The sequence below is a fragment of the Cyprinodon tularosa genome, unplaced genomic scaffold, assembly GCF_016077235.1.
Source record: "Cyprinodon tularosa strain WSP-4 unplaced genomic scaffold, ASM1607723v1 ctg622, whole genome shotgun sequence".
Classification (NCBI taxonomy): domain Eukaryota; kingdom Metazoa; phylum Chordata; class Actinopteri; order Cyprinodontiformes; family Cyprinodontidae; genus Cyprinodon; species Cyprinodon tularosa.
The window spans coordinates 45,584-69,868 of NW_024039366.1; the positions used below are offsets into that span (position 1 = coordinate 45,584).

The 24,285-nt window shown below is 39.5% G+C and overlaps 1 protein-coding gene and 1 long non-coding RNA gene across 2 annotated transcripts in view; both read left to right on the forward strand.

The window, feature by feature from the left end:
* Positions 1-3,773: 3,773 nt before the first annotated feature.
* Positions 3,774-24,285, forward strand: part of aoc2 (amine oxidase copper containing 2) — a 39,349-nt gene continuing 18,837 nt past the window's right edge. Inside the window, exon 1 of the mRNA XM_038307866.1 lies at positions 3,774-5,416. Coding sequence (XP_038163794.1) covers positions 3,844-5,416 — 1,573 coding nt within the window. The 5' untranslated portion in view covers positions 3,774-3,843. The remainder of the gene's footprint in view (positions 5,417-24,285) is intronic.
* LOC119798408 lies at positions 6,239-9,846 on the forward strand. The gene is made up of 3 exons (XR_005282715.1): positions 6,239-6,292; positions 8,180-8,272; positions 9,796-9,846. It is a non-coding gene; the product is annotated as an uncharacterized LOC119798408 (long non-coding RNA).

Genomic DNA, 24,285 nt, shown 5'->3' on the forward strand with positions numbered 1-24,285 from the left:
TCCTGGATACTCATGCTCCTGTAATAACCTGGACTGTCACATTCACACGTTCCGCTCCTTGGTTTACCAAAGAGCTAAGGCAAATGAAGAGGTCTGGCCATGTCCTGGAGCGGGCATATAAAACATCTGGCCTGACTGTGCATAAATTGGCCTACCGGGAACATCGCAGAAATTATGCAACAGCCCTCTCCAAGGCCAGGTCCAATTACTACTCCTCGCTCATCAACAATAACCCAGATAATTCCAGAAAACTCTTTTCCACAATCAGCCATATTCTCAAACCACAGGTCTCCTCCTTCTACAACCACACAGATATAAACTGCAACCGGTTTCTGGATTTCTTCATATCAAAAATAGACAACATCCGCTTTTCATTTTCACCTTCAAACAGCACCACTATTGATACCCCTCAGACATCTCCCACACAACTCCTATCACACTTCTTTCTGCCAACGCAGCAGGAGGTCGAGAACATCATCCGCAAATCTAAACCATCCACCTGCTCTTTAGATCCCCTCCCATCCCCTCTGCTCAAAACTCACCATCAATCCATTAGTCATCTCATAACCAAAATAATAGCCATTTCCCTGGAAACGGGTACCGTCCCATCTACCCTTAAAACTGCCCTCATTAAACCCCTCCTAAAAAAACCCACCTTGGACCCTGAACCTCTGTCAAACTACAGACTCATTTCAAACCTCCCATTCATCTCCAAACTCCTAGAAAAAAGTTGTTTCCACCCAGCTCCACAACCACCTTAAATGCAATAATCTGTATGAAAAATTCCAATCTGGTTTTCGTCCCCCCCACAGCACAAAAACAGCTCTCATCAGAGTCACCAGCGATCTGCTGATGGCCTGATTCCGGTTTCACGTCCGTCCTCATTCTTCTCGACCTCTCTGCTGCGTTTGACACAGTAGATCACCACATCCTCCTCCACCGCCTCCAGCATTTCATTGGTCTCTCTGGCACTGCCCTCCACTGGTTTCACTCCTACCTCACTGACAGGACCGAGTACGTGGCCCTGGGGGAGGCAAAATCCAGACCTCACACTGTCACCGGTGGGGTCCCCCAGGGCTCGGTGCTCGGCCCTACCCTGTTCACCATCTACATCAGGGGTGTCAAACCGGTTCCAGAAAGGGCCGTGTGGCTGCAGGTTTTCTTTCATACCAAACAATAGCACACCAGACTCCAGTCATCTCATCAAGTCATCATGTTCAGATTGGACATACTTGATGAGATGAATGGAGTCTGGTGTGCCATAGCTTGTTAGGAAAGAAAACCTGCAGCCACACGGCCCTTTCTGGAACCGGTTTGACACCCCTGATCTACATGCTCCCACTTAGTTGTGTCGTTGGCAGGCATCGGGTCAACTTCCATTGCTATGCTGACGACACACAACTTTACATTAAAAAGACTCCCCCCAGCTCCCACGCAAACTTTGTCACCCGCCTCAGCTCCTGCAAGGAGTATATAAAGGCATGGATGAGTCAAAACTTCCTGCAGCTTAATGCCTCAAAAACAGAGGCCATCCAAACTGGTACTCCTCATCAACTCCGTTCCTTTCCTCTCACCTCTGTTTCATTCTGTGGTCATACCATTCCCCTGTCTCCCTCTGTTACAAGCCTTGGGGTCAAGTTTGACCCCCACCTCTCCTTTGACAATCATGTCACCTCTATCTGCAAAACTTCCTTCTTTCACCTCCGTAATATTTCCAAACTCCGCCCCTCCCTATCCCTCCCTGCTGCAGAGAAACTCGTCCACGCCTTCGTCTCCTCCAGGCTGGATTACTGCAACGCTCTCCTCATCAGGATCTCTGGCAGGAGCCTTCAGAAGCTCCAGTACGTACAGAACAGTGCTGCCAGGCAGAACAGCTTCCCCAGCCTGATGAGCGTGAGGGAACACCAGCACATCACTCCCATCCTTCACACTTTACACTGGCTCCCTATTCACGCCCGTATAGAGTACAAGATTCTATTGCACACCCATCACTATGTGCACGGTGCGGCCCCCACCTATCTCACTGAACTGCTCACACCACAAACCTCTTCCCGGACCCGGTCAGGCCAACAACACCGTCTGGCCCCACCCAGGACACGGCTAAAAACAATGGGCGATAGAGCCTTCGAAGCCGCAGCTCCCCGTCTGTGGAATGCCCTCTCAGACCACCTTAGGGCCCCACAGACGCTGGATTGTTTTAAGAATGGACTAAAAACTTTCCTTTTTAGAAATGCCTACAATTGTTGATTTTAATTTTTTTAATAGGCTACGCATGCCTTTGAATGTATTGATTTTAATGATTGTCTTTTTACTCTGTTTTTAATGTTATGGTCTTTTAAACTTGTTTTAATTTTCCCTTTTTGTAAATGTAGCACTTTGTAGCACTTTGAGATTTGAAGTAAAATGTAAAGTGTGTTACAAATAAAATTCATTATTATTATTATTATTATTATTATTATTATCTAGAAGATATTGTTGAATCTTGGACCACAAAAGCTCAGCCCAAAAATGCAAACATTAAAAACTGCTCTTTTGGGCTAGATGTTGTGGCTAGTGATGACTGTAGTTATAATTTATGCAAGTGTGCTGTGTGACTGAGTATGAGTTTGATGGGGCTGAACAGTAACACAACACTATTGAATATTTCATGCATTTATTTTACTGTATTAAATATTATGTTTTACTTGCGTCTTTTTTATTTTTTGATGAAGAAAGTGTGACAGCCCTATTTGTCGAGGTGCAGATGTGTCCATATTGTTTTCTGAGGACATAGCAAAATATTTTTGATACACAATACAGTGATGATCCTTCTAACACACAATGATAATCGGCACATAACTGTCAAAGTAATGGCAGTGCTTTTATTTTATTTTTTTGGTTCAGTCTCATTTCATTCCATGCTCATCTGATTCAGTATTATGGCTTATGTTACGGCTGATTTTTGTTGTTTACAAATTTGAAATAAAAACATTTTCATAAAGCCATTTTGTGAACTCTTATTTTAAAATATCTTAAGAGCATTTTTTTTATTAAATTACAGCCCGCTTTGGCATAGTATATTAACTTAAGGTAACTTATAATTTTTGAGTTCCTGTGAACTTTTTAAAGTGGATTTCACTAAGGAACCTCAAGTGGAGTGTAATACAAATTTCAAGTGATGCCTATTTGTCTTGGCAGAATATATTAAGTTGATATAACTCAAAGTATTTGAACTGCACTGTTTGTTTTGAATTAAACTATACTGGGACACATTATGTTCTAACTACTTAAAAAAAAGAACAGCTCACTTAATCATAATAATTATGCAGCACTTAAAACTGTTAAGTTTGTTTACTTACTTTTCTCAAGGTAATTGGTTTCCTAAATCTTTTTAAGTAAACTCAGTCTGTTAGAATTTACAGTGAAGTGCCTTCAGATGACATGTGTTGTGAATTAGCACCATAAAAATAAACTGAACTGAATTAAATTAATAGACTGTATTAATTAGGCCATGTATGCTTCCAAAATAAATTAAGAAATAAATACCCAATCCCCCCCTTTTTTCACAACTAGAATGCTGTATGAACTCAATTGAATTGACAGCACATTTTATTTCCATAAATGTTTATGTCAGTGAACGCCATTATTAAGTTCCTTAGAGTATGCCTATGATTTTTGTAACAAACTTTACATTCAGATTAAAAGTTAAACAAATCCATTGTTGAAGGAAAAGGGCAGGTTCGGGGCTCCATGCTGAGAGGGATGGGAAACATTTGGGGACACGCCTCTCCTATCCAAACCACGTTGTATCTATCCCACCCACTCCACGGAGTTCATGGCTTTCTTTTCTCCACACTGTGCGTAATGGTTGAAAAAAGGATGGACTCCCTTGTAAAATGGGCTCTTATCCTTTTCGGACTCTTCTCGGTCATTTTAAACATCGTCCTGATCGGCATCTACTCAGGCAGGGTCCCCAGATGTTCCCAGCAGCGCGTCCACCCTCTGAAGGGGAAACATGATGACCGCAGCCTCGTCTTTGCTGATCTTTCTCAGGAGGAGTACTTGCAGGTCCAGCGCTACATGCTCCAACAGAAGGACCTGGACATCTCCACCAAGCAGACCACCAGGCCGGCGCAAAATTTCCTCTTTCTAATTGATCTCTCCCTACCAAAGAAATCAGAGGCTCTAGCTTATTTGGATGGAAAAGGTCAAAAGCCAATTCGAGAAGCAACGGTGGTGGTCTTCTTTGGCTCCAAGGGCTTCATAAAGGAGTATGTGGTGGGGCCCCTTCCCAACCCGACATACCACAGAGACGTAACTAAGGAGAGATACAACATGGACCTACCGATCACTAAGCGCCTGGTGACTGTCGGGGAGTATGCTTTGATCTTTAAATTCTTTGAGACAGAGGTTTTCTCTAAACTAGAGAACCTCCTGAAGGAAAGCTTCGACGTCAGAGCTGGAAAACAGCTGAACGCCTTTGAACAGATGCCCCGAGGGGTCCGCTCAGGGGACAGGAAGACCTGGGTTTCCTTTTTCAGGGACATGAGCGGCATGTATATCCACCCAGTGGGCTTCGAGGTGCTGCTCAACCACGAGAGCACCAACGCGTCTCAGTGGAGGGTGGAGAGGCTGCTTTATAACGGCAAATATTTCAACACGGTGGAAGAACTTAAGAGGAAATATGAAAACGGGGATGTGGAGAAAATCGTCTACAAGAAATCTCCTGACTACGGCTCACTTAAACCCAGAAACAGGCCGCTGCAGATCCCACCGCAGCAGTTTTACGCAGAGGGGAAGCGCTTCGGCATCCAGAGGAACCATGTCCTCTATCTGGACTGGAGCTTCAGCTTCGGACTCAGTTCCCTCACAGGCATGAGGGTGTTTGACGTGAAGTTTAACGGGGAGAGAATCGCCTATGAAATCAGCGTGCAGGAGGCCATGTCGGTGTATGGCTCGATCACACCGGGGATGATCCTCACCAAGTTTCTGGATTCAAGCATCGGCATCGGGCGCTTTGCGCATGAGTTGGTCCGCGGGGTTGATTGTCCCTATAACGCCGACTATGTGGACACATACCGTTACATCGATGTTCCGGCCCCAGTACGGTTCAGGAACTCCATATGCATCTTTGAGCACAACATGGGTCAGCCCCTTAGAAGACACTTCGCTGATTTCTTCCACAACAACTACGGAGGGATGGTGAACAGCGCCTTGGTCTTCAGAACCATCACAGCTATAGGGAACTACGACTACATGTGGGATTTCATCTTCTACCAGAGTGGGTCAGTTGAAGCTAAAGTTCATGCCACTGGATACATCTCCTCCTCTTACCTGGTTGACGGTAATCTGAGGTACGGACACCAAGTGGCGGATAAGGTTCTGGGCAACATTCACACGCACTTCATCAACTTCAAGGTGGACCTAGATGTGGCAGGTAAGCAGGGGCGGAGCTAGATGGGGGGGTCGGGGTGGTAACATAGGCAGATTTAGGAAATTTGGGGCCCTGGGCAAAGACAGGCAGAGGGCCTCTGAATTGAGAAGACAACACATAGAAGAGACCCATTCTACAGATAGAGAAATGTTAATACACTGTATTCCCCAACAGTGCTATAAACTCAATACAATTGCAGAGCTGTACTCAAAGCTGCCATATTGTTCAGGCACCACAAATGTTTTAAGTTCACTCAACTGGTTACCCAGTTATTGATTATTTTGACAAGATTAACTCTTAGTATATGAGTAGAACTGACCCCCAAACTCATTCCTTTCAAGAGTGGATTGAATTTACGTCTGACGTAATAATGACGTGCCAGTTCATTGGATAGGTTCATATCAACATGGCAATTAACCTAACAAACCAATATAAAAAAAATACAAAAAATCGGATATCCCAAATGAATGGTGGATGAACTATATGGAACCCCGAATGATTCATAATTAAATAAATAAATAAAAATTATGAAATAAATACAATTTTGATAAATAACAAACAAATATTTAATATGGTCATGAAATAAAAACAAGGTAATGTTATTATGAATATATATATTTTATTCTTTAATATATTTGTGTGTTATTTATCAAAATGGTATTAATTTAATAAAGTTTTTAATTTATTTAATTATGAATCATTCGGGGTTCCATAGAACTAGTCTATGATCGATTGTGGTGAATGTAATCTGTTACAATTTGACATCGTACGACTAGTTGTTTGCAAGGACTGCTGTTCACTCGGATGTAGGCAGGCAACAACATTGAGATCATCAACAACACCAGCCTGCAAACCGTAGCCTGTGACTCTGCACAAAAGGTAAGAACACACTTGTAGGCTACTTTGTTTATTTATTTGTTTGTCGTCTTCCAGCGGGCAGACCTCAGCTGTTTTTGCGAGTTAACTAAAGTTCGTTGTCTCAGCTGTGAGCAAGCTAGCCTTTTGCGCTACTTTAGTGGAAAACAGGACAGACAAACCGTATGGTTTTAGCACTACCAAATATCTTTTATCATCCGTTTCTGGTGTTAAGCCTACTACTTTGGCCGCAAAAGTTATAGCCAGCCAGGCGCCGAAGCTATGTTTCATAACTTGAGCCTATGATAGGAAGCCAAGTAATATCCAAACTTGCCGACAATAGCCTAGCTTAGCATGATCACTGTCAATGTGTCTGATTCTGATAGGCAGTGTTAGGCAAGCTACTTCTCCAGTGTAGTGAGCTAAGCTATCAGTTACTCAACAATAAATTAAGCTTCACTACACAAAAGCTACCACCTAAAGAATTATAGCAAGCTAAGTTACACTAATGTGTTAACAGTAGCTTAACTACATCAGAAGCTACTTAACGTTTTACCAACCTAATATCAATTCAAAATGAGTCTGATACACTGGTTAAAATATTTATTAAAGATCAGCCAATGACATAACACAGTGTAAAAATTGTTTTATGATCAGCATAATAAAAAAAACTAAAGTATTTACTAGTAGACAAAAAAAATAAACAATCTGCTGTTATTAGAACCAAATGAAAGGTACTGTGTAGTGTTCTACACATGGAGACATGGCTGTGAGTTTGCATTCAATGGACATCTCTAGGGAAAACAAAACCCTACAAAAGGCATCTTATTTCTTTAGGGTCTCCCTTAGAGAAAACTTCTTCAGACCTCAATTAAACAGTCGATTCAAGTAACAAATGAAACTGTTTACAAAAAGGTGAAAAAATAAAGAAGCTAATTAATATATATACATTTATTTCTCACTGTATAATTTAACTTCTACCCACATATTTATTCATTGTATTTTGGGGGGTAATTAATTGAATGCTTATTTATTTATTGAGCATGTATTTATTTATGTATTTATTTTATATACGGTAGAGTTGTTCCTCCATACCTAAAAAATCTTATCTGTGCAAATAAGCCTTAAAACAGATTTATGTAAACATCCTGTCTGGTAAACTAGGCCATGAAAATACAATATCTAAGTTTGGCTACTGCTCTCTAATGAGAATATCTTAGTGGCACTCATCAGACGTAAGAAACTACTAATTTGATTATTTGCTTCGATGTCCAAATACATCATACTTTCATAAAATAATGCAACATACTCTACCCTATCTGTGGACATTGTTATTTGCAAAGTAGGTGCTGGATAAACAAATAAAAGTGCTTTAATGTTGCTTTAAAGAAACAGACTTATCCTCACTAAAGATACCTGTAGCATTTTCCGTTATCAAAATCGGACATGCTCTACAGCCAATAATATTTAGCAGTGTAGCCACCCCTCAGGAAGTGGTCTAACACACACACCCAGTTGTGAGGAAGTGCAACGATTTTAGCATAATTTGACCTATGGGTAGTGATGCCATGCTGCAGCAATATATAACTTAATGTCATTGTGACCAATTTTCTTTTTGCATTTTCAGATTTGTGCAGAATTCCATCGAATAACAAATATAAATTTAAAGAGTACATTTTATTCTGCATTTGATAAGTACATGCCACGGCTAATGACGATGTACCGTGAGACAGTGGCCCGCACTGGCAAAACTTCTGAATTGCTAGGAAACATCTTCAGGACCTATGATCTCCTTGTATGTAACATTTCCTACCTCATGACAATTTGTACTACAGTATTATTTAATATATGCATATGATTAATATTCTGCAATTCTGTCTTCCCATTACCCACAATCCCTCTGTCTTCTAGGAAGACGATGTTAACAGCAGACGAACAATTGCTCTGCAGGCACTTCCCATCTTCCTGCGTGAAGATGCTGCTGGATTTTTTAAGACCTGGAATGTTAGTTTATGATTCAACTAGGGCTGCAACAACGAATCGATAAAAATCGACTTTTAAAAGCGTTGGCAATGAATTTCATCATTGATTAGTTGTGTCGCGCGATTAATGCGTCATCCGCCGCCGCCGTCATCACTGCCACTTGACTGAAACGGGGGAAGAAAAAAAAATTACGGCAGAGCGAGTCAGCAACGCAGGTGCGCAGTGTTGCCAACTCAGCGACTTTGTCGCTATATTTAGCGACTTTTCAGACCCCTCCAGCGACTATTTAAAAAAAAAAAAGCGAATAGTGACAAATCTGGCAACTTTTTACGGTGTCACTGGCGGCTTTTGGAGACTCTTACGTGAACGCATGTATCGTTCCTACTCTGCCGTGAGGCGCCTCCCCCATCTCAACCCCGTTCTCCCACAGGAGTCCCTCTCAGCGCTGCAGTCAGAGCCGCAGGATGTTTACCCTCAGCGTCCAGACTGCAAATGAAGCGCGTATGCGCCGGGATTGACGGCGCAAATTGATCACAATAATTAAAACAGCCTTTATAAATAAATTAACTTGCAAATTATGAGGGCAAGGCTTTTAAAGTTTAAATCTTCTGGCAAAGATAAAGTAAAGATCCTGCAATTTATGGAAGTAAAGCAGAATAAAATCCAGCAAGATCAGTAATATGTCAATTAATTATCTGCCACATTCCCATGTAAATATCTGTCTTTGGAGGATGTGTTTTTTAGCACCCCTAGTTCTCTCATTTTTATTCCAAATACAATTTATAATTTGAATCACAGGGCTATTTTTATCTCTATGGTTCAGTATTTTCTCAAGTAGCAACTTTAACTGCTATACTTTCCTGTCTTAAAAGGCAGAACTCTTCTAGTCTAAAAAAACCTCATTTGTTGAAATGGGGGGACCTATTGTTTGAACCCCTTAGGGGCTTTTAAAAACAAAAATGCCTGTCTTTTTTTGCGCTTTATGAAACGAAGTAGCCTATATTTTGTGGATGTACAGCTACATTTCTCATGTAAGTTTGCGTAGTTTTAACACAAACATTTATTTTTCATATTGCACCAGTGCAGTTAATGAGCAACCTGTACTTGTGTGCTTGCTTGTTCTGTCTAAAATGTTTATTTTGGAATAAAGAGGTTAATATAAAAAATATTTTTTGTCCGATTCATCGATTAATCGAAAAAATAATCGGCCGATTCATCGAATTTTAAAATAATCGTTAGTTGCAGCCCTAGATTCAACTGTGTGTACTCTTTTACTCTTTCTTTTTCTTAGTTTGTGTATCTCTATAAATATATTTTTTTTCTATTTAACTCTCTGTTACTGCCAAAAGACAACAACCACAACCCTCTTCCTAGCCACCAGAAAAGCTATTAAATCATACTGTACTACAGTAATTCTCCAAGAATGTCATATTTGGGAATTTTACCTGAACTTTTCATTCACTGGTATTTCATATTAAATACACATGTAGTGTTTTTCATTGACTGCTCTACTCATTAACTAATTACTGTCATGTCATCTTTAGGCAGAAGACATTGACCTGCCAGACCTCTCGGATACAACTGTAGCTGTTCTCACCATCGGCGTCGCCAGACCCCATTTACTGGGGCACGTGCCCCAGTATAAATGAGTTGTGCCCCAGTATAAATCTCATGAATATTTGCAACAGTGATACATTTTTTTAATGCATCAATTTAGATAATTCCAACGGGAGGAGACGTATATTTCTACTCAAATGCGCAGCAAGTTTGTTGGTAACTCCAAATTGAGGATGTAATAGCGCCCCCACGTCAGCGCATGTCACTGCATGAACTGCAGGTAAACTAACGTGCTGCTCTCAACTGAGTTGGATGGGACACTGTGCGGTCACGACGCATTTTTAGTTCTGGTAATGTTTCTTACCTGTCAATTTTATTATTTTCCCAGTGAAACCACATGATTTATAGGCTACTAACTGAAAATGACTGCATTGGTTTGTAGATGGATATCAGGAAATTCCTCACACGAAGCAGAGACAGGGAAGCAGTAAAACAAGATGAGAGAGGGAGGTAAGGTCCTGTGATGAATTAGTGATTTAAGCTAACTAGTTACATTAGCAACGTTATAAGCAATATGATAGATATTTGCATAATAATAAATTTACGTTTTTTAATGTTTGCTGTAGAGAATGAGAATGAAGGTGCTGGAGTAGGAAAGGGAGGAGGAGGCGAGACTGACAGGCAAGAGACAGGTGAAAGACAGGAGAGACAGGTGAGAGACAGGACCATGAAGGTGATGAGGGAGCAACAACCAGCGTCCACAAATAAGAAGGGGACATTAGTGACTTAGGGGGAAAGCATGATAGTCCTAGACAAGTGAAGTTGTCCCACCATCCCCAGGACAAATTTGGAGTAAAAAAAACTTTAATTTAATTCAAAATGGTTATAAAGCTTTTCCTGGTTGAAAAGAAAGCCTTTTTATCAAGGATATGCAGTGTGTTTTAAACTTGCTTGATAACACCATGTTCCCCACACTAATGCAGGTCATCCAGATCTCCCTCACCATCCCAGTCAACAGCTGGAGTTGTGAAAGGTCATTCAGTGTGTTGAGAAGGATCCACACTTGGCTGAGGTGCACAATGGGACAAGACAGGCTCCATCATCTTGCTATTTTATCAGTTGAAAAGGAAGAACTTTCTAAGCTGAGTCACAGTCTAGTGATTGACCGCTTTGCAAAAATGATAAATAGGAGGTACACTTTAATGCTCAAAAAAAAAAAAGAAAAACTTAGTTCGGGTTGAGTTAATCTTTCCCCTAAACTAAAACTCTGAAACCTAGGAATTAATGATTACTTCAGAATGTGTATAAGGAAACTTTTTATTTGTCAAAGATGGTGATGTCTTATTTTTTATAGCTGCAATGTTGAAAATGTTCATGTTTGTTAAAACAAATATGCTCTTATACTCATTAATATCTCAACTGGTAATTTTGGTAGGAATGTATCAGGGTGGGGCAGTGTGCTTGTCTGTATTTATGTATGGAAGGAGGGGCATATGCACTAGGGGGCCAGTGCCCCAGTAAAGCTTTGTGCCTAGCAACGCCCTTGGTTCTCACTGTCTCGAATGATACAGTCTCCCTTGTGAAGTTTGGTTCTGCAATACATTCTATAGTTCTTGAGGGAGAGATTGTGGTATGTGATATACTATAGCACAGTTAACAGAGACATTCATTTTGCTTTTTGGCTTGATTTATGCACTACATCTACAGTATCCCAAGAAATTGACATATACATTCAATTTTATTCAGAAAGTTGTAATGGGTTTGGATGACCTGAAGCGGTTACCTCCGAGACTGCTTAGCCTTAAAAATGAACTGATGATGGATGAGTAAGCAGTCTGCTTAAAAGATGTCGTTGTTACTACCAGCATGGTGATACTCAAGCAACCATTTTGTCTTTGTTTTTTGTTTTCGCTTTTTTATTTATGTTGGCCTATTATTTTTGGATCGGCCTATTATGTTGGCCAATTTTTCGTTTTTTGTGGATACAGAGAAGCCGATGTTTCAGAAGGCAGCTTTAAACAGACCTGCAGATTTGTAATTGTTTTTGACTTGATCATTTCAGTGTTTGGCTTGAGGTCCCAGAGTTTCGTACGGAAATGCTTTGGTCTGCCTTGAAGTCACTGGGAACTAAAAGATCTTTTACGGTTTTATTTGCTGAATAAATAAAACCGTATTTATTCAGCATTTTGATTGAAAATGTGGTTGTTATTTGTTTTATTTTCTGTATTAACCCCATTGCTGGGGACATTGTTCTGAATTCTAATGGAATTCATAAATAAATGGAATCTGCAGTAAAATTGTCTTTTTAATATTTTTTTATTTGAATCATACAAATAAAATATATTTGATTTTTAGAAAAATAGCTAACATATACAGGCAATAAAATGTGTTTAAATACAGTTAAGTCAACTTAAAAATATAAAAGGCTGAATTGACAATGTTTAGGTCTGAGAAACTGAATGAGTCATGGTGATAACATGAATATATTATTAGGGGTGATAACTTAAAAAAATCAACTCCGTTTCCAGTGTCAATTTTGTTAGTTTTAACATTAGTTTCAAAATGATCAGGTTCATTAAACTTATCAAAAATTTAAGTATTGATTACTTAAAATGTTAGTTTGTGAAATTATTGTGTTTCAGTTCATCAACTTCCTCAAAATAAATGAGTGTGAATAACTTTTCTAGTTTAGAGTAGTAATTACTTAAAATGTTTGTTTGTTGAAATTATTTGTTTTAATGTTGTTCATTTGACCAAAGATTTTAAGTGTAAAGAGCTTGTCTAACTAATATGTAGTAATTACTTAAAACATCTTTTTCTCACATTATTCTTTTTAATTTTTTCCTTATACTCAAAGATTTTGAGCACTAACAAAAGTCTCATTTTAAGTAGAAATTACTTAAAATATTCTTTAACATAGGTAAATATTTTGAGGTAATCAGTTTCATCAAATATTTTGAGTTCATTGAACCTGTTGGGGTTTACAGTGTAGAATAGACATCCATTATCTGTTCTAGGTTGTGTCCCTCTCTTCTTGTCCCTTTTCTTCTTGTTTTCCTCTCTATGTTTTGTACTCAGCTGACTTTTCATGCTGTCTCTAAAGGAATGAAAGATTTTTTCCAAGCACTAAGCTCACTTAGCTGATTGCTCCTTCCTGTGTTTCCAAAAAGGCCAAAGTAAATAACCCCGTCCTTCTTTTCACTGTAGACAAGCCATGATCTGCTTCTCTGTTCTCCATTTTTCATTTGGATGAAATAATAGCTGCATGAATCATGACAGCAGACAAGATAGAGCACTGAGAAAAATAATCTGCTTGATTTACTTAAAAAGTATAATGAATTTTTTTGCATAATTTTATTACGTAGATCCAACAAGATTATTCTTTGTAGAAATTACTTATTTTCTCTGTGTGTTAAAATAAAGTTTTCACATAAAGTTAACTTAATTTTAGCACTGCTCTAGTAATTTTTTGTGTGTTGGATCTACATACCTTTAAGAGTTCTAAATGTGTACTTTTGTCTGAATCTAACTTAATTTTTACATTTCCAAATTACAAATTTAAGTTGGATCTACTTTGTTTAAAAACATTTAGTGTATTTTAAATTTATGTATTTATGTATATTTATTATTTTCTAATTAGCAACTCAGTATTTCTACTGAAATTATACATGCATATATTTCTTTTTTTTTTTTTTTTTTTTACTACTTTTGCTACTATTTACTAGTTCAACACTGGTACTTGTAAACAGAATGCCAGTAGTATGTGCTCATCAAATATGGAATTGTAGTTATTACATTACATAAAGCTGACATTTTGGTCATTTGATAGTGAAAATTGACAAGTATAGTAAAATATATACACCACACAAGTTGAGACATTTTGTACAATAGAAAATTGTGCTTCATAGTGGTGGTCGCAGAAAGCTCATTAAGTGAAAGTTGACAGGCTTTATTGTCGTCAGAATTATACTCACAAAATTTAAATCAATACATTTCAAGATGTGCATGCTGTGGCCAAGGGTTAACCGTAATATGATAAAACAATAAAATTACAATATATTCACATTGTGCAAAACATTTTACATGAATTATGTGTTTCTCACTTCTTTAGAGTAACGTTTCCTTTAAATGCTTATTAAGAGACTCACAAACATAACTTTAACATAAGTTAAACCTTACTCTCTTGACATCGCTATAAGAAAATGCAGTAGTGCAACTAGAAAGTGAATTCAGAGAACCTGAGAAATTTAACTGTAAAATTTTAAGACAGGGATCTAACTCAAACCCTGTAAAATCAACAACACCTGTAGCTCTTCTATTTGAAATGCACGGGGTTTCCAGACCAACAAAACGAGAAGGGGAGCAATTTTTCATACTGAGTAAATGAAACAAGGTATTGTTTGTTGTGAGAGTGTATGTCAAAAGATTGGCTGGGATTACTTAGATGAATTTTGTAAAGGGAAAAAATGCACATTGTCTTGTGTTTTGAACAAACGCAGATGAATTCAATACCAGATTTATTATCTATAGATACTAAGGTAACATTTTATTGTTAATATTACACATTTACATTCACTCAGATTTGTTTTTTTCAGTGAGCATTATAGAAGTCTTGGCGATGGTTGTTGTGTGATGCTTTAAGATAGATTGGTTAATCCAAATTGTGTATTCATATACGCGTTTGACTGTGCTTCTAGTTTTTTCTTTGAGGGGTGGGGTCCATAAGCCCTGGCATGGAAAAATGCCAGGGCTGAAAATCTTTCCAGTCTGAGCCTGCCTGCAGAGTTGTTGCAAGAAAATGTTAGTAAGGGCGACCAGGCAGTAACCACTGTACACTGAGGGGTGGCCAAAAGCAGACAGGTGCCGGAACCTCAGGGTCAATCTACACTGATCCAAAAGGAAAATGAACAACCACAACATCCATATTTTCTAAATAAAGAATAACTTTACTTTCCTACAGCCTTTGCTTGCAAACAGAAGCTTATATTTAAACATCCATGCTGTCTAAATTAAAGGTGTAGTGGACAAAGTTCCTTCAAGTTTGAGTTCTGGGGCGGACATCTAAATCATTGTCATTACTGACTGTATGATCTTATTAAATGTAAAGGGCCTTGAGAAGACATGTGTTGTGAATCGGCGCTATATAAATAAACTAAAATGAATTGAAATTACTTACATACTTTTATCAATAATTATTCTGCATAAAATTAATATTTAAATCTTCTATTTTTTACAATAAATTGATTACTTATTATTAAAGTAGTTATTTATCTCTGATTTCACTGATGACTCCTCGATGACTTGCAAAGACATAATTGTCTCTTTACCCCATAAGCCAAAATCTTGTTCTGAATAGCTGCATGAATTCTGTTCTTTCTATGTCAGCATATTGATGTGCATAATCAACCACAGTGTTTTTGTTGTCAAGTAACTGTTAAGATATTAAAAATTAAAATGTTAAATAACTTAGAACATTCCACTTGAGAGTATTACTGCTGCCAACGTCTGTATTAGAGGGGGGAAAATGGTAGTGGTGGCCATAGGGGTGGCCAATCAGGGGGCCTATGGCCCCAAGTTCCTGGGGGGCCCATAAAACTCTGTTTACATGTATGATTTTTACAACTATTTCTTTTTTTTTTTTTTTAACATTATTTTTTCTGATAAAAATGCCATCAGAACGCTTACAATATTAAGTGTGTCTCAGCTCTATTCAAAAACGGAAAAAGGGTCCCCGCGTTCTGACACACCACGCTCTTCTAGCTGGTCCATCTTCACGAGTCACTTTCCACAATGGCGGTCATACAAACAAAGCAAGCCGGTAAGGTACCAAACAGGGAATACGCATAGTTTAGAGTCGATGAAGAACTCACCAATCAGAGGCCTCCTGTGTGGCTACAATTTTGGAGAGGTGCAGAGTGTCTGCAGAAGAGGTGGGGGCATATCTGTGTTAACTGAGACACACACATCAGACGACCTGGTTTCTGAGTATAAACCAGCCTTAAATGAGCTTAGGTTTTGGAAAAGATATTTCATTCCTTTTGAGACAGCATGAAAAATTAGCTTAGTACAAAACATAGAGAGGAAAACAACAAGAAAAGGGACAAGAAGAGAGGGACAAAAGGTAGAGCAAATAACGGATGTCTATTCTATTAACATTTCTCTATCTGTAGAATGGGTCTGTTTTATGCATGGGCGTAGGTTTGCATAGGGACCATAGGGACATGTCCCTACCAAAATTTTGAACCGACCTAATTGTCCCTACCAATAATTGCATGTGAGCAACATGTTTATAATTTCCAGCAGTAGTTGTTGCAGCAGTGGCTTCTGTTCCTCTCGCAGCTCCTCTGCCTGGTCTCTCCTGTCCCTTTCATGAAGCAGCGCATGAAACTATGCTGCGCTGTTTAACTTAACTCTCATTGGTTGTTCTGCCTTAAGTTCCGCCTTCTCTCTCTCTGATTGGCTGTTTTCTAGTCCGCGTGTGCTTGGAGCACAACATTGAAAATTTATTCACACTAGAATGCAGCGGTTACTACAATTAATATTAGGCTACAAAACTAGTCCCAGTAAAAAAAATGAATATCATGTACACTAAAAAACAAAAACCTTTTTTTTTTTATAAAACGAAATATTCTGAGTCAGCCAGGAGTTCTGAAGACTGCTGGAAAAATGGGCAAATAAAGGCTGTAAGCCATCAACATTTCTGATTCTTAGCCACAGCCAACTAAAAAAGAAAATGTGAGGGTTTCCTTTTTACCGATATTTAGTTGATATTACTGTTTTCATTTTTTTTTTTTTTTTTTTTTTTTTACAATGTTGATTCTTTACCAGTAAAGAGCGAGTATCCTTCTATCAAATGTGTTGTGGAGTGGGAGCTGAGAGATAAAGACAACAAAGACCTGTTCTGCATCCAATTCCCAGTTCAGATTGTGAGCTAAACCATCATAACAGAAGAACCTCAGATGAGCTGCTTTTAAGAAGGGATTCAGCTTTGAGTAAAAAAAAAAAAAAAAAAATCTAATATCCCTGGTTCTTGAGACTTTTATCTAAGTGGGTTGCTCTGTGGGGAAAGGCACATTTTACATTTATATTACTGTATGTTTTAAGTCTCAATACTCCAGTTAATAATGAATCACTCACTAAATTAGTTGACGATTATTGAAATAATCAATTAATATGATTCATTTTTTCAGCCCCAGATAAAATACATGAAATTGGCGACACATAGTAACTACAGCCCAGATGTTCAACTTTTATAGTGTAAGTTAATATTTTAATGAATGTATTATTTTGCTTGATACAGAGAGAGAATAGTAGGTACAAATATTAGAGTGGGGTTTAACTCTGCACAATTCTATATCTTCAAAAGAAAATACTGTATTTACCTTCTCTCTTAGTCGTTCAAAGGAAACCGTTTTCAAAGTGGAAAACAGTCCTAATTCCACATTCATCAGAGCCGGTGATACTTCAAACATTGATAAACAGCATCTAATGAGTGTAGAGCTTATAAAATTGTTATTAATGGAGCAAAATGTTGCTTTTCTCTTTTAACAATGAATTGCTCTATCAGTACGGATGCTCACATCGAGCATAAAAAAGGGCATGCATAATGCATAGCACCAATGACACCAGACCAATAGTGTCCCTACCAAAGTTCAAATCAAACCTACGCCCTTGGTTTTATGTGTTGTCTTCTTAATTCAGAGGGCATTTTATCAATGCTGCACTTTAAAAATGAAAATGTCTTCAGAGCTGTACTGAACTAAATTTTTTTTTGTATACACTATGTGTGTACAAAATGACAATAAATTCTAAGTCTGTCTTTGCCTAGAGCCTCAAAATTTCTAAATCCGCCCCTGGTTTTGTTACAGTGGCAGATTTAGGATCCTATATGGGGAGGTCTCAGACTCCATGTAAGATACTTTATTTAGTGCATGTGCAATGCGTTAGGGTTGTCACGATACTAAACTTTTCAACTCGATACCGATACTAAGGAAAATATTCGATACTCGATACCATTTTCGATACCACAAGGATAAAAACAAAGACCCCAAAATTCTACAGAAATATTTTCATTAATAAATAAAATACAATAAATAAATAAAATAAACAAGAAGAACAATATTTTGAGGTTGTTTGCTGTGCTCAATACCAAGCAAGCTTGATAAAAAACTTATAAAATTAAAATTAAGGGTTCCTTTCTTGGCTTTGCTTTGCACACATAACCAGAGATGGGAAGTAACGAAGTACAAATACTTCGTTACTGTACTCAAGTAGATTTTTCTGATATTTTTACTTTACTTTACTACTTATTTTTATGGCGACTTTTTACTTCTACTCCTTACATTTTTACACAAATATCTGTACTTTCTACTCCTTACATTTTTAAAAAATTGGCTCGTTACTTTAGTTTTGAATCATTTCAATGTAGTTACCGTTATTATTTTTCACGTCATTAATACCAAATTCTATCTCTGCACATTACAATGACACTAGCCAAACCGGTTAAGAAACAAAAATAATTCTCAGTAGCTGCACCTGTTACAAAAAAAAGTCTGAAACTGAAAAGTGCACAGACTTATTCAGTCACACAGTGTTCAGAAAGTGCATTTTCCACTATTCTGCACTTTAGATGAATGACTGTTTAGGTGCCACTGGTGGTGGCACTTTATCAATACTTTTAAAAACGAGTATTGTATCCGGATACATTTCAGTATTGATACTTTTTTGAGTATCGATACTTTTGACAACCCTACAATGCATACCCAAAAATATTTCATTTCAAGGTTCCTGATGCTGCGTTCATACCAAAGCGTCAAAAACCCATTAATGCAGAAATGTGGAGGCAAGATCACACTGTGATCAAGTTGCTTTGACGTTCTGGATGCTCGGTGTTTGGGTTGTTCATCTGCTCTGTTCTGTAGCTTTAGGCTAGAGGCAGCTTGGCTTTATTTACTTTATGAGTTGGTGAAATAGTTTTGACGTGTTTTTAAGTGAGAAAGTTCATTTCTGACGATCATCTGTGCTGTCAGTTCACCGGGATTATGATGCTAACAAAATATGGAGTTATTGTTCCGATCACCAGACCTCCAGCAATCCCCTCTGGAAGCGCTCTGCTGCAGCAAGCCTGTGGGGGATTTCCTGCTGCTGTTTGTAGCGGCTGGAAGTGGATAGAAAGAGATTTTTTTTTTTAGGTTTGTGGTAAAAACTGCAAGTACCAGAAAATACAAAAGAATATTTTTGATTAGCAGGTATTCAAATGTTTAGTTAATCTGGGTATTCATAAACTGTTTCTCCATAGTTCATAGAAACATGTTGTAGAGTAGCAATAATGGTAAGAGCTCACTCTGTTCATTCTACATAACAATCCATTCTTCTAGCTTTTTTTAAAAAACATTATGAGTTTAACCACTTGATATTTATTTTCCATATGCAAAATGTCTGTAGAAACAATAATAGCTTGCCGGTAGTGTTTGTCTCCTCCCAAAAACTCCTGGATCAGCTTTTCTGTTTGGTTGACGCCCCAGCCTAGAACGCTTGGATGCCCGGACATGAGAGTGCTCGGATGCGCCGCCCCCAAACGTCCAGCTGGACCTTATGATGACATCACCCAGTGACTTTGCATTTAAATTAGACGCTTTGGTGCAGCGGTGCGGACGCAGCCTGAGCATGGGGTTGATTTACCATTATGCAATACTAGGCAGTTTTCTAGGGCCCCAAGTTCCTGGGGGCTCCATAAAACTCAGCCCCCCCCCTTCAGTGTCCACCACATTGGATCAGTCCATTTGCTGCACATGTTCAGAATAGGGGTGGAACGGTTCACAAAATCCACGGTTCGGTTTGGTTCACGGTTTCGTGGTCACGGTTGTCGGTTCGGTATATGTTTATTGTTACACCGAAAAAATAAAAATAAAAAATAAAAATTAATAAAAAAATTTTTATTATGAAATTAATGAAAAAATCCAAAAAAAAATTTATGAATTGTAATTATTTTTAATGATTCGCAGAAACCCTGGATCATTTCCGCATGTTTTGCTGCTTTGAATTTAATCATCTCGCGCATGCTCTCTACCATCTCCAAGGGACTCATAGGGGAGCGGACGGGAGCCACATTGGAGGCTGTAGGCTTTGCTTTGAGCAGGCGGTCTGGAGCGCAGCGGGGCGTAGCGGGCGGAGTATGAGGGATTTCGGGGTTAGCATGACATGTTGGTCATGTTGCTGTTAGCATAAACAAAACGTGTTGCACAATGCTTGCACACTGTTGCACTTTTATCCACAACTTTCTTTCCGCCGTCATCGTAGGTCGCTCTAAATGCAAAGTGGTCCCATACAGCAGACCTATAAGGTGCTGCTGGCGCGTCTTCCAACTACTGTTCTTTCCCACTCGCCATACCCACACAATTCTCCACAACAACTGATTTTTTTCTGCTACACCCGGCTACGCTGCTTCGCTTCTTCTTCTTCTTCTTGTTTACTATTGGTGGTTGGCTTTGGTCACAGTACCGCCACCTTCTGCTCTGGAGTGTAAACGCTTCCCCTTTGAGAAAAAGGAGCAGCGCATGAACTGAACGAAACACACGTGAACCGAACCGAGACAGTCGAACCGAACGGTTCGGACGGTTTTCAAAAACCGTTCCATCCCTAGTTCATTGAAAACAAACGGCGTGAAGAGCACTGTTGCCAACTTAGCCTTTTTGTCAGTATATAATCAACTTTTCAAGGTCCTCTAGCTCTTTGATTTCAAAAATGTGCCTAGTGCCAAATCTCGCAATTTATTTCTGCTGCTGGAGACTTTGTCTTCTCAATTCAGAAGACCTCATCATGATGGCAGTCGGTGCAGCATGCTGTTAGTCATTGAATGTGGTGACCTGAGGCTTCATTGGGACCGGAATGAGAGAGGCAGCCTTAAAGCATGCTGGCACTATGGATTGGTCCAGCGAGGTGTTAAAAACGTCTGTGAGGACACCAGCCAGCTGACTTGCACACTCCTTGTACACCCGCCCATGTATGGTATCAGGCCTGGGGCCTTTCTTGGGTTGACTCTCCTCAGAGTCTTCCAAACATAAGCTATATCAAGGCAGAGTGCCTCCTCTCCCTGATGTGGAACAGCTCTCATCACTGGAGTGCTGTTCCAGAGGTTCAGCTTTAAATACCATCATCCCACAGCATCTGATAGGCAAACTGGAACAACTGGGCTTCTGCACACCCCTCTGTAATTGGCTGTTAGACATTTCCTCAAAAACAGACCTCAGTTAGTCTGAGTCATCATCCTAAGCACAGGCTCCCCTCAGGGCTGCGTCCTGAGCCCCCTGCTGTTCACCCTGATGACACATGACTGCGTCCCCAGGTTCACCCCAAATCACATCGTGAAGTTTGCAGACGACACCACAGTGGTGGGCCTCATCAGAGACGACAACGAGTAGGACTACAGAGAGGAGGTGGAGCAGCTAGTGGGCTGGTGCAAAGATAACAGCCTGATCCTGAAAGTGGAGAAGATGAAGGAGATCATCGCATATACTCCTTGTGGAGGATGAGAAGAACCCACCTGCCCCCACCTATCCTCACCACCTTCTACAGAAGCACCATAGAGAGCGTTCTGACCAGGTGTCTTCCTGTGTGGTTTGAAGGCTGCAGCGCCGCAGATGGGAAGAAAGTGAGAAGAGTCTTGAGAACAGTAGAAAAGATCATCGGGGCTCCTCTTCCCTCCAAAAAAAAACATTTCATCCCAGCGCTGCATGTCCCCAGCCTGTAATTTAATCAATGACTCCTCACACCCCCACCATAGACTGTTCTCCCTGCTGCGCTTTGGGAAGAGACTTCACAGCATTTGATGAAGGTCCAGCAGATTCCGAAACAGCTTCTTCCCCAACTCCTTCAGACAGCTGTACTGTACTGTCTTAATCGTGTCACTGATTCCAGATCACACTGATAACCCCAATCCAAAATTTTGCATATTTGCACCATACATATTTAATGCTCTGAATGTCCGTATCAGTGCGGGGTTTGTTTGTACTATTTTTTTTTTTCTTCAACACCGGTTACATTTGATCAGTGCTGCACTTTAAAGAATGGAAATGTTTGTGAAAGCTGTAGAAGACGAAATTTATTTTCTATACACTCTGTGTACACAAAACAACAATAAAAGTTGTTTAAGTCAAAGCATTCCAAGATATAGCTGTTCATCTAGTGACCATGGATGATCACTACTTTTCAAGATGCATTGTGGGAAATTTCGAATCCATTACTTGTTCATCCACTAGATGTTCGGACACTCATCTAAAACGGTGTAACCACTATATAGTGCCCTATTCAATTCAATTCAGTTTATTTCTATAGCGCAATTCACAACACAAGTCATCTCAAGGCACTTTACAGTTCACCAGATCATCCAGTCAAATTGATTCAAAGTTTCCTATCTAAGGAAAACCAGTTGATTGCATCGACTCATTGACTCTTCAGCAATTCCTCACACTAAGCATGCTTGTAGCGACAGTGGAGAGGAAAAACTCCCTTTTAACAGGAAGAAACCTCCAGCAGAACCAGGCTCAGTGTGAGCGGCCATCTGCTGAGGCCAACTGGGGTTCATGGAGACAGAAGCAGAGATACAAAAAGCAGCTGTACAAGGCGGCCCCGTCCAGGAAACACACAGCCAGGCAGACGAGCTCCGAGCCAGCTCCCATGTCAGAGGACGAAGAGAGCAAATCCTATGTAGTAATTAGGGCGGACATTCGGACACAGCCCCAATGGAGAGATTACTGCTGCAGTCATCAAAAAGACCCATGAGGAACTATAAAAAAAAAAAAAAAAAAAACAAGACAAAGAGAGGTACAGTGTAAACTCAGTGAGCACAGCTTTCAGATCATAGCTTCATTGCAACCAAACACTCTTCTGTGAGGGCGGAAAGCAGTGAAAGCGGCGGGTCATCGCCTCAGCAACAGTCAATAGCCAGCTTTGCCTCTAGAACAGGGGTGTCAAAGTCATTCCAGAAAGGGCCGTGTGGCTGCTGGTTTTCTTTCCACCCAAGCAGTAGCACACCAGACTCCATTCATCCCATCAAGTCATCAGGTTAAGACTAGACTCACCTTGATGAGATGAATGGAGTCTGGTGTGCTACTGCTTGGGTGGAAAGAAAACCAGCAGCCACACGGCCCTTTCTGGAACGACTTTGACACCTGTGCTCTAGAAGATGCACATGTAATGACAAATGTGCAGAGAAGATGCTGTCCCTTGTCTCAAAGAAGATTGCAAAAGACATGCTCCCCATCCGCTTCATTAAATATGAAGAGTTGATGGCATTTGTTGAGCCAGAGTTCTCAGTTCCACCGAGAAAAAACATTTACAGAAATGTTTGAGAAACATCTTGATGATGAAATGAATGAGCTGCACAGTGTCTTTAACCATTGACAGAACTAACAACTGAATCGTAGGTAACAATACACTGTCATTACATTATGAAATTACAGATTTCTGTACTGCAAACCAAAGCAATGCCAGAGCGGCACACAGCTGAAAACTTCACCAGTGTGCTCTTCACCTCTTTTGACTACTGTGGGATCAGTGGAAAAGTCACAGCCTGTGTTCATGACAACACAAGCAACGCTGTTGCGCCAACACTGATCATGGGTCATGGGACTCTCAGCCTTGTTTTGCAAATTCACTGCAGCAAGCCACAAACGGTGGATTCAAGCTTCAGCACATTGATCACTTTGTTGCATCTGCCAGCCATTTGGTTTCGCATTTCCATCACATCACAACAACACAATTAGTCCAGTGCTGCTGCACAAGGTGGAATTCTACTTATATGTCCCAGCAAGTACTTGAACAAAGATTAGCAATATCTTCTTTCTTGTCAGACAGAGCCTTCACAGAACTGCCAGATCCACAAACCCTTGAGTTTACTGCTGAAATGTGATGGAAGCTCTAATACCTAAGCTGCACTTGCTGAAATATGCTATTGCTGAGTTGTTTATAGGTTTTCAGTCTCCGTTTCGACAGTTTATCTAGTTACAGCAACTCTTATATCAGAACTCCTAATAAAAAATTAAATCTACCCCTGCAGATCGATTGCATGGACTGATGAAAAACTAATGAAAACAGATTTCCTCAGAGAGTGTGTACTTGTCTGTGCCTGCTACGTCTCTGGCTTCGGAAGGGTTTTTTTTCACAACGGGACTTAAACAGACTTTGATCCCATCTTCATTCCAAGCATGGGAACAGTCTTGAATTACTGTTTGAATTTAGAAGATGTGCATGTTAAATGTTTGCGTGTTGCTGCTGTCTCTCAGTTATGTTTAGTAAAATTAGGTAAAAATAATGCTGTTATTATTGCTTAAACCAACACCTTCATAAAATATTATATGTATAATATTGTATAATTATTGTGATTATATGTCGACTTACAGCTAGTTGAATGACACCTCTGTTGGGGCCTGAGGCATCTGTATCGCTTTCATTAGCACAAAGCAACCTTCAGGATGGTG